Source organism: Adiantum capillus-veneris, chromosome 14 (genome assembly GCF_014529385.1).
Source record: "Adiantum capillus-veneris isolate H3 chromosome 14, ASM1452938v2, whole genome shotgun sequence".
NCBI classification, from domain to species: domain Eukaryota; kingdom Viridiplantae; phylum Streptophyta; class Polypodiopsida; order Polypodiales; family Pteridaceae; genus Adiantum; species Adiantum capillus-veneris.
Window position 1 is genome coordinate 1,551,165 of NC_140944.1, and position 11,678 is coordinate 1,562,842.

At 44.4% G+C, this 11,678-nt stretch overlaps 1 protein-coding gene across 1 annotated transcript; it reads right to left on the reverse strand.

Annotated features, from left to right (window-relative positions):
* Positions 1–4,643: 4,643 nt before the first annotated feature.
* On the reverse strand, positions 4,644–11,024 carry LOC147441802 (uncharacterized). Its single transcript, XM_086528195.1, has 6 exons — positions 10,184–11,024; positions 9,830–9,956; positions 9,425–9,599; positions 9,289–9,328; positions 8,096–8,390; positions 4,644–5,747 (listed from the first exon to the last, which is right to left on the reverse strand). Exons 1-6 carry the CDS (start codon positions 10,439–10,441, stop codon positions 5,608–5,610), a joined length of 1,035 nt encoding a protein of 344 aa, XP_086384321.1. The 5' UTR covers positions 10,442–11,024; the 3' UTR covers positions 4,644–5,607.
* Between the last annotated feature and the right edge of the window lie 654 nt (positions 11,025–11,678).

The following is an 11,678-nucleotide window of genomic DNA, read 5'->3' on the forward strand; positions in this document are numbered from 1 at the left end:
TGTCCAACTGTTGTAATGAGCCCACCTTGTAAAGCCTATCAATTCCCATTTTTATGTCAGACGTCTTATCATTTTGATCCACTTGTCTAGGTTATGTAAAGATTAATCAGTCAGCCGGGACCCAGATGTGTTTCCACTTTGTAATTATGATGAATAGAACCCCATGTACATTTTTTGAGCTAAGGTGACTATAGTATAAAAGTCACCTTAGAACCATTTTTGTAATAACATTTTGAATAATTAATCCTGTGTCGTAGGAGTCTGAGAGAGAGAAAGAGAGAGTGTGATCTTATCCTCTTCGCTACGCGCATCTCCCTAACCGGATTCATGAAGTGACCACTCCATTGCGGTAGCCTCTCCGAGAGCTACGCGCCCACGCCACGCATTTGCATTGTCAAGCTGTTCGCGAGCGATCCTTCCACAAGCTTGTTTTGCTTGTAAGTAGCACAAACAGTGTCTGTTTTCAACAATCAAGTACTTTATGGAATGAGTGAAAGATTAGCTACGCATAGATACTCATAGACTTAGGTTTCGCACACTTTTAGATTATGACATGTGAGTCTATCGCGATTGTATTCAAGATAAATAGGGTTAAAATCTGGTGAGATTAGACTTATAGGTAAGTATATCTTAGTGAGAGGATGGTGCCTAGCAAGTTTGATGCGATTCCGAGTTCATTTGATGTGTAAACGATGTTGTGAGCGTTTAGGGATAGAGTGGGTTGCAGTCAACAAGGGTTATTGATTGATGCATCATAGAAGTGCGTATGTGTAGGTTGGTCTCAGCCTGACAAGCTAACGAGATTGCCTCTGTGCACCTACGGGTTAGTCGTGTCATCGGATGATAAGTATGTTGTCTGTGTCGTGCTTGTGAGCATGAACAGGGGAGTAGTTTGCCCTAAAACACTCGTCATCCATTCTTGGACGATGTCGGAGGGTAAAATAGGGGTCCTCTACCCGCTAGCAAACGGACTAATGACTAGGCTTTATCGTGTCTACTTCATAGTTGACAATGAGTATGATTTCAAGAGAGAGGTAATGTCATAATAACTAATATCTAATTCTCCTAAACGATTTTCTCATGTTAAACTGGTCATTTAATATGGGGAAGTACGAGGGGAGAAAAAGCTAGAACATTGTTAAGGCTAGCAGACCAGTCTCAGTAGGGATCCAAAGGAGGGAAATAGGGATCCAAAGAGGTATCATCTGCAAAAGAGAAATGTGCATCAATGGGCTTCAAAAACCCTAAGGTTCAGCCCATTAAGACTTCCAAAAAGCTTAGGTTTCAAAATTAAATGAAAGGTTCTATGGTCAAACCTTACGGACATTTGGATGCTTGTGGGGAGACTCAAAAATCTTTCCACATCCCTATCAAGGAGGAGGCGAGCCATTTTTGTAGGGGATGAGAGAGAAACACACACACACACACTTCCAAGCTCCCTTTACACAAAGGGCAGAGTGGAACATGTCCGTTTCCTAGCCCAGTTGCCCCCAAGGTACATTCAAATCCTATTGGATGGCCATAGAGGTGGACCAATGAGAATTAGGCTAGAGTGCATTTAGTTCAATTCATTTAAAAACTCTTGATAAAAGAACCAATAAAAATTAAGCTCTCTAGAAGACTACTGGACAATCTCCCAAGGGGTCCAATGAGCATTCAGCAGTCCAATGGCTTGCCTGATTCCTATTGGCCAGACGACCAAGAGGTCCAATGAGAGATTAATTGAATTATTTAAATACCTAAAGCTCTCACAAAAAGGAAAAGGTGGACACATGTCACAAGGCTAGCAATTATGCTTCTAATTTCCTATTGGTTAAGCCTGACATGAGCCAATGAGTGGCCAACAAGAGGAATTAGCAAGAGGGGTCAACCAAGAGAGAGAGGGGGCTGATTTTGGCAAGGCATTATCACACACACACACACACACACACACACACACACACACACACACACACACACACTCAAACAAGCTCATGTGTGAAGAAATGAAGACTATCTCCTTCTCAAGCTTTAATGGAAAGCTCATCATCTACTCCAAGCTTGTGAGAAGGGAGGCCTACATCAACAACTCTTGGCTTTGTGATGCAAATCCAACCAAGATCCAAGCTCCAATGCATGCTCATCTCCTCACCGATTGCACTCTCATTTGCTTGCTGTATCTTTCTTTTCTAATAGTGCTTTTGTCGATCACTAGGCTAGTTTGAAAAATAAAATAAAAAAATATCCTTCTTACCTGACAACAATTGTGCCCATGTTTTGTGTTTTTAAAGAACTTTTCCGGTGGAAGTACTCAATACTCTTCAATTTTGTTTGCAACATCATAAAATTCAACTGCATCTTTTCATTCCAATTGAGTCGTTAATGAAGATTTCCTGTTGTAACATAAATAAAAATATATTTGCATGATTTTTGTGGTTGGTTTCTAGGGGATCCTCATTATACTCTTGCTCATTACCCCCTACAATGAAAATTATTTGTAGTGAGATTATATATTATCCTTCATCACAAAATTTGGTTGGGATCAATTCATTCATGCACATCAATTGTTGCCAAAATTTGTGCCCCATTTCAAATGGTTAAAATAGATGCTCAGGTAATGGCTCATGAACATATACTTTGTTGGTCACATCTCTATCTAGGATGTTGGTCTCACGTTGTAAAGTACTATTTACTTACATCCCCCACATCCAAAGGTGCGTTTTAGCATTCAACCATGATTGCAATTGCATTTCACCACTTGAAATTGAATCAAGATCTTCGAAAATTATCTATAAGAGTGATGCTCTAGATTAATCCTTGTGCTTGATCCTGATTGCATAAGGTATATATAATTATATCCGCAGTTGTGGATCGTCTAGAGTTGCCTCATGGAAGGTCTCATGTGATTTCATAGTTGGGTTTTTTTAACCAAAATCCACTATATGAAAGGTATGTTCGTCATCTACGCCAAACGAGTTGACAACTACTTCCTCTAATAACCCCATGGCCTTTTTCCACATTGCCCATCTGCAAGTTGTAACTTCATTCGAGTTTTACTTATAGCTCTTATGCCCCATGATTCTCGTACTTTCTTGGGGGCTATGGCAATACATGACCCACTCTCTAGCATAGCTAAATATTTAACTCCCACATACTCTACAAGCAAGGTGGCATTGCCCTCCTCTCCTTCCCATTGATCTCCTACTTTGTTAACAAAAATTGATCCTACCGTATTTTTCATTCATGTGCTCTAGCTTTAAAACCATGATCCAAATTTTCTCTAAGCTATGTTGCAAGTCATTCGGTAGGTGAGGTTTAAGCTTTCGCAATTTCCCCGACATTATTGTATATTTGATAGGCGTAGACATTATTGATTCTTGGTGGTCTTGCCAATTAATGATCCTTTCTCAGTAGAACTTAGGTATGAAGGTAGGGTTTTAACTTTGGAATCCCCAAATTGTAACACACTGTAAATTGGTTCAAAGACTTCATCTACCAAAATTGATCCTTCTAATTTGCTCAATAGACTTTTCGATCTCGACAATTGTGGATATTGCCATTTCTTTTGCCAGCTCCTTGGCCCTCTTCAATTTAAACTTTTGTTATTTCCTTTTATATTGTTTATATCTCTACCTCCAAGTTTATCTAACAACTTTTGAGGACTTCTTCTCTTCCATCTAAACCCTTTGCTTCAACTTGTTTCTGCAACGTGACCTTTGCTCTTGTGATAACTTTTAAAAGGTACTACTTGGCTTGCTCGAGAATGCTTTGATAGCATGCAATAGGTTAGACCAGGAGAGCCTTTGCATACAAAAAAAATGGTGAGATCCGTTAACAATCAAGACCTTTCAATGCGTTCTTAGCAACATGTTGTGTAGGCTCTAGTTCTTGGCGTTCAAACGAAGCACAACTACAATAACGTCACTCTAATCTCCATAAATCGTGCTTTTGAGAAGTCCCAAGTTTGGACAATGTTGCATATGCCTAAAAGAGGATTTTAAGGGAGGGGCATACCAATGACTTATTCTTTACCAATTCTAGATACAACTTCAAAAGTAAGCTTGCACAATTCTTTTGTTTCCATTGGCTGATCTTTCTTTTAGTGTGTGCACTTTCGCCAAGCCAGCCCAATCACTAACCCCTAGCTGCCTTACTATTCCACCGCACCATTCAGTCTGAATATTTACCAAAAAAAAAAAACATATATATTTAATCAAACTATGAAGGCTAGTAGTATGACATGGCCACACCTTTGAACGTCTTTGTTCCTATGTTACATGGGTTGCAATATGCAAGTATGGTTTGAGGCATGACAAAAAGTCGCTAACAAAAGAGGCCCTGATTTTCTTCTCATACGTTTCTGTGCATAAATTGATTTTGGCATCGGTGTATGATTGTTTCTTTCATCCACTTTCATGTGATGATCCCCAAAGGATCATCCACTTTCATGTGAGAATACAATATTTGATGTAGTGGTGTGTAGAAACCAAAAAACTACAAGGGGAAGCATGCCAGAATGTGCGAATGGAATATGTCACCACAAGAGACTTAACATGCAATGGAGCAACAGTCATTGACGTGTCCAATGACCTGGACAGCAATAAAAGGTCGCATTGGTTACAAAGCACAAATACCAGAAATCATCATCACACAAACCTTCAATCTCCAGACAATAGCTTCAATTTAAATCCCACACGGAAGAAGCAAAAACCCCAATCCGCTTCAATCCTTCCCATGTGTCAACACATCTAGATATTAAAAAATTCCCTTGACCTACTCTTTTCAGCGGTTGCCTTTCCGGCTATTTGTAGTTGAAACATTTTTACATTTCTTTGCTGTAGGCGTAGGCCTACCCTCTTACATCGGCACCACTGAGGCGTCCGAAGAGGAATCTAAAGCAGCAGAACCCGCCCCCCCATCACGGTGCCTTCCACTATCAGATGATAAGCCAGAGATAATCAACAAAGACGCTGACCAGCGAGAACTCGACCAGAGTGTTAATAGACTACCAAATCTCTCTCTCCTCTCCCCCTCTCTCAAAAATGGAGAACCGAAATTTATATGGGGGTAAGCCTTACAGGAGAGCTGGCAGCTTGGGCTTTATAAAGACTGTCGCAACTCTCAAGCGATTGGAATTTGGAGGGACGGATTAAAAAGGGTTTGTCCCCAACATATGCCAGTGGAAGGAGGATACAGACGCCTGGACAGAGAAGGCCCGCCGCCCCGAAAAGTATAAATTGGAGGAGGGGAGGGGGGCAATTTCTGACGGGGCTTTCACGTGGCAAAGGGCACTTTTGAACGCCGCCACGTGGGTGCAAGGCATTCGAAAAGGGTTGTACAGAGGGGGGGAGGACCTCTGAAAAGTTGCTGCGTGGCAAAAAAAATAAGGATTGGGAAGTGGAGGCCAGATGAGGGGGTCGGGGTCCGCCATTTTGGGGAGTAGCGAAAAGGCAGTCAAACTTTGAGTTGCACAGTTTTCGAGGAGGGAGAAGAAATGAATGTATGAGAAGAGAGAAGGATATGGCCTCCTCACTGTCCTCAGTCCTGGACCTGGAGAGGCTGGCCCTGTTGTTTTCTTGACCAGGGAAAAAGGCAAAGGGAGGAGTGGAGTGCGAGTTGAACTAGGGATCATTGGGAGGATGATGACGATGCTGAATGCTGCTGCTGGTGTGAAGCCACCCCCTGCTGTTGGGGAGGCAGCCCACCTGCTGCAGCGCCTGCTCCTACTCCTGCTCCTGCTCCTGCGCCTGACTGGTCTGGCGTTAACCCTGTTACATATAACTTTGTTTATGAATCCAAGCACCCCTTCAACAAAACATCGATAGTTCCCACGTTCTCTCTCTCTCTCTCTCTCTCTCTCTCTCTCTCCCCCTCCCAACACACACACATTGCACAACAACGAACCAAATGCCGAGAGACATGAATACGACATCTTATACATACAACCTAACCCATCATCTTCAGCCTTATCCGTCACAGGATTCATGCTTTTTTATACTCAAGGATCTTTCAAAAAGAGAACGGCCCATTACACAGCTGTGACTCCCAACTTCCAAACTCTCTCTACGCAAATCTACAAGGGACCAAAGCAGTCTTGGTGTTGGCAAAGAGCATTTTTCCAACCGATCAAACATATCAATTTGTCGCAATTGAATGCGTTGTACAGGTTTTTCTCAAAAAGCATATCGCTACTATATGTGCGTGCTACAATTTCAGTGTCTTAACCAGCATCACACAGGAAACAGCTTTTCTGTAAACATTGGAATAAAGCCATCAAAAGAGGATTCTTTTCTGTTAAGAAGTTGGATGGTTTACTCGAAGATTTAGGAGGGCACCGGGTAAACATTTATCTTAAAAACCCTTCTCAATCTCAAAGTCTTTGGCCCAGGGACGTAGTAGAGGTTTCTACCTTCTCTTGAAGGTGTCTTCTAACACAAAAGATACACGCACAAGGGACCTATGCTTATGTCAATGTAGCTTCCATTATCCACTCTCATATGCTGATTGAAGTATGACATCTGCTCGGCAAATTGCCCGTAGCCCTTGCTTGAACATGACCATGCCCAAGTGGATGCTTGTATCAGTATGAGAGGGACTCACACTTCACAGCTAGAGCCAAAGCTGCAGTGAACCCCCACAATGCATGCAAACTATGACAGCTCCTAATTACAAATTTTTGTAGACGGCCATAAGGCAAAGTTCCATAACAGCCACTTTATGCCATGGCTAATTAGGACAGACAGCTCAAACTCTCAAGCCACAATAACTGGCACCGATGCAATAACAATAATGTTCAAGCCACAAAAATAAGGATGTAAAGTACACCAGAGGAGATTATTGACTTGACTTGCACAAAAGCTTCTATACAGGCAAATAAATTTGTAAAATACGAGTGATGAAAACCTACTGAGACCAAGACTGGCTAAGGGCCCACAATATGGGACTCAGATACATCAGATGTTGGCAACATTCGTGGAGGAAGAAGAGCCGGCATGACCACTTCAGGCTGTTTCACTATGGTAAAGGATGTTCTTTGAGTTGTAACAAATCAAAATTTTCAGCAAAACCAACCATAGCTGGGTTCATTGTTCGTGTGTAATAATTTACTCTTAAACCAAGTGTGGCTGTCATGTTTGGCCATACAAAACCGCTGCAAACCACCACTCAGACCCTTGTCTACGAGTAGAGTTGCCCGTCGCGTGCCTAAGGGTTGAGTAAGCTATCAATGAGGATGCCACCTCTTAATATGTAGTTACAATTACCTGTTTCTAGAGTTTCATTTGCATTGGCTTAATAAATTTTGTTTCTTAGCCGTTTCCAACTTGCCCACAAATCCGAAACTCGGTTCCATGACATCATTTCTGCCATGCCTGGGTAATTGGTAATTACATCCTGCCTGCGTGCAGCCTATTGGTGTATGAGGTTGAACAGGGAGTCGCCATGATTTTGAAACCAATCGGTTATCTATTTCCTTTGACTAAGCTGATGCTCCCGCTATACCCCTTTCAATATACTAAATAGCTTCCATAAATTCCCAAGGTTCAATAACAAGTGCGCTCCGTGCAATGCTTTGCCAATTCTGAAAATACTCAACCAAAGTACTTGGTTGTAAGCCTCTTTAACAAATGTGCTCCATGCAATGCTTTGACAATTTTGAAAATATTGAACCAAAGTACTTGGTTATAAACTTCATTAATAGTGTGACATGTAGCAATATCTGAGTCTATGCCATCGAGATATGTTAACTCCATAGGACAACTAATATACTCTGATTATGTTATTGCGACTTCGTTTTGTGTTGTTTTGCAATATCTTGCAAAACCAACTTCTATGTCAACATGACCTAACCCCTAAAGCACAATCTCATTATACACAAGCTGATCTACATAAAGTCTTGATAGCTGTTTCCCCTAGTTTGCATCATTTTAGGTTGCTCAGTGTCGATAAATGTTCCGTCTAGTTTGTCCCGCATTTGAAAGCTATCAAAAAGTTGACTTGGGCTATGGGACATATACATGCCAATTCAACTAGTAACAAGATTCAATGCACCTTGTGCAGCACACACACCAACACACACACAGATAGAGAGAAAGAGAGACGAGGTAGAGATGGAGACCTGAGGATGCCGGGTGATTGTGAGGTAGTAAGGGGGAAGCCCCAAACGGGGGATATGGGAAGGGTGCATGAGGAAACGGTTGGTGGGGAGAGAAGGGAGGGTATGAGTGGTAAATTGGAGCTCCTCCAGGTGAGGATGATCCTGACGAAGGGCTTCCCAAGTTTGGAGGCGGTGGTCCTCCCCCCCCTCCTCCTCCTCCTCCTCCTCCTCCTCCTACACCCCCTGCTCCACTTCCAAATAAGGGTGGAGGGTAAGGTGGTGCCACATAGAAGGGACCATTATACACCGCCATGTTCTGAAATATAACCCATAAAATGCATGTTAAAGATTACACAAATCTAGAAAGAAAATGAATAGCACCAGCACTCTATTAAGTGTGAGACAATCATTCATCATATTTTACACAAATTAACCTGGCAATTAGGAAGGCAGAAGTCACAAGCATATGCGGAAAGACCAAAAGTCACTAGTACACGAGGGCTTTAGGAAAAATTCCTACAATGAGGGTGCACGCGCCCAAGAAACCATTGATTTGCTTTTCTTCTCAGCTTCGTTCACACTGCTGGCGCTTCTACTTCAAAAAGCTGCACCTTCTAATCAGCGAATAGCGAGCTCCACTATGGTTACTTGATTGGCCTACGGTCAACAGGTTGACGGGCTCACGTCTTCTCCGCATTTCGAGCTGACAAGTGCACGGACATGGTTGATATCCAGAGGGAGAGGCCGCCCGTCTCTGCGGTGGGTCCGGAAACTGACTAGAGTATTTTGAGCAAGAGAACTGATGCCACGTTCGCAACAGGCCCTCACCCAAGCTCTTCGTCCAGGAAGTCCGAACCAAGCCTAATTCTCACTCACATTAATACTTAGGTTCTGTGAGGGAGACACCGCATACCTAGCTACGGTCTAGTGCAGCTAGGTATGCGGTGCCTCCCAAGCATAAGCTAAGGATGTTAAACAGTACCCGCAAACAATGAACAGGAGCCCACTTTCCTATCTTACAAAATGTGGAAATCTTCTTGGGAATGTATCAGAAATCTTTCATCTTAGTAAGTAAGACAAGTTTATGAAAGCCCACAAACCAAGGACGTGTGCTACATAATCAATATGCAAGCAGCTTGCTGCCGTCCACAAAGAAAAGGTAATGTAGCAACAGCAAAATGAAAGAAAGGGAATTCAAATGCTGCGAAGCTTACAGCTGGTGGGTAAAGAAACTCCTGCTGATAGGGAGGGTACCTGCATTGGTGGAGCAAAAATAATCAAGGACTCACGTGAGACAAATGCATCATCTTATACATCTGAAAAGTTTCCATGGCATTTGTTATAACCTACCCGTAGGGAGAAAAGGGGTATGCTTGATGCACCTGGCCGTAAGCTGAGAAGGGAAGATGTTGCGGGGAGCTTGCAGTTGAATGAGCCTGCATGTGTAACGCCTGCACCCTGCCGGGCGACCGCCCTGGTGTGGGACTAGTCATTGGGCTCCCCCCGCCTGATCGGAATCGCCCGCCTGATCATCATCAACACAGAATATACTCTCTCTCTCTCTCTCTCTCTCTCTCTCTCTCTCCATTCCTTCGCTTCTGCCATACGGCCAGTTACATGCGTCTGAAAGCAGTGTGTGCGCGCGCGCGCGTGATCGACTACATCCTCGTCGTCGAAGTTAGGACATAATTAGACTGTATTTAAAACGTGAGTGACGCGTTTTATGAAATCCTACGCCAAAAGGTTCAATCAAACCTTGAGGAGTGCCGGGCCTCGAGCGGACACCGAGCGATGCTAGATTGCAGTTGGCCCTGCGGCCGTCAATTACTGGAGTAGGATCAGCACAAGCACGTCTGGCACCCTCGGGATCTCGGAACGTCACCTGCAACAACAACAAAATTATAACTCTAGCCTCCAGCAAACAAAAAGCGTCAAATGCGCTCTCTCGCTCTCTCTCTCTCTCTCACTCACAAGTCTGGTGAGACAAGTAAAATGTGCTCTAAAGAAATCCTCTTGGACTTCTTCCCGTGAGACGTTCTACAGAGCAACAGCTAACAAGGATGGATAAGCTAATGTGAACAGCGCACAGAGAGAGAGAGAGAGGCATACAAAGCCATAGCCTTTGGAACGCCCTGTAGCCTTATCGGTGATGACGACTGCTTCCACAATGTCTCCGAACTGCTCGAAATGACGGCGTAGCCCGTCTCGCGTCGTTTCCCACGCCAGGCCCCCCACAAACACCTTCGTCAACGTTGTGTCCCCGAACTGTACTACTACCCCTGCGCCGCTGCTCAATACACCTGCACAGCTGCCCTGCTGCTCTTGCTGCTGCTGTGAGCTTGGAGATGGCGGTGGCTGAGAAGACATGAGGATGTAGGCAAAGGAAGAGGGGGGAGAGAGAGAGAGAGAGAGAGAGAGAGAGAAGGGGGTGAGAGAGTGAGAGAGATGTGCTTGGCAGCAGGAAAGTTGGACCGCAGTAGTGAAAATGAAGACGACAGAAACTCGCGAGAGAGCGAGAGAGAGAGAGAGAGTACAGATATGCCAAAGTCGAGAAAAGAGATGCGGAAGCCCAACGCACCTATAAGTGCAGAGAACGAGAGGAACTTCAAGGCCGTCGCGCCTTCCAACGTGCTCCTGTCTCGAAGACTGGAGAGACAAAGGAGGAAGAGGAGGACGAAGACCAGAGAAACGCAGAAGTTCTCATGGCGCGCGGGCGCGCGCGCGCGAGAGAGAGAGAGAGGGAGAGACAGAACTCCAGTCCAGATGCGCAGAAGAGAGAGAAAAGATTGCCTACCCACGGCGGGGAGAAAGAAACTCCTGTGTAGAGAGAAATAAAATCCTTCTCCTCGCTAGTGTTATAGAACGTAGATAGAGAGAGAGCACGATCTGTTAGGTTGAGAGAGAATCTTGTTCCTAGATAAACTCTCATTTCCTGTTGTAGAAGAGTATGCGAGAACAGACCATCACGTACCGCAATCCTGTAGGTGACGAGAACGAAACATGAAGAGAGAGGGGGATCAGTGCGGGGAGAGACAGAAGAGAGAGGCTCCACTTACAGATCACTACCCGCAGTTTATGGGGCCAAGTTGGACTTCGACGACCGCCGGGAGAGAGAGCGAGAGTTGCAGCAGCCGTTTACAAGATGAGAGAGAGAGAGGAGAGAACTTCAGAATATCCTGCTGAGCTGGCGATTCCACATTAGGTATGGATCATCTCCATGCCACGGATTAACATACAAGGGCCTGCCACGTGGCGAGCTGAATCGATTAGAAGCCCCATGACCTCTCTCCTCGTGGGCAGCATCTCGGGCCCACCGGTTCCTTTCTGTTTCCAGTTGGTAGGCGCCGGTTCCCAAAACCGGCAACTGCCTATTCTACAGCCCCTTCCCAGTCATTATCTTTTTAACAGAATAAACATTCACCCACAGTTTTTGGCGGCACACATATGCACAAGGTGGAAAGTTAGGCCCCGCTCAGAATGCCCAAGTGTGGGGCACTTTTCCAATGTCTGGGTTCACAGTTGGGAGGCGGAAGATGGCCCCTAAAATGCCAACTTCCTGGTGGAGAGAGGTGTTTTTTTGCACTCTTCCACCGTCTAGTTGTTC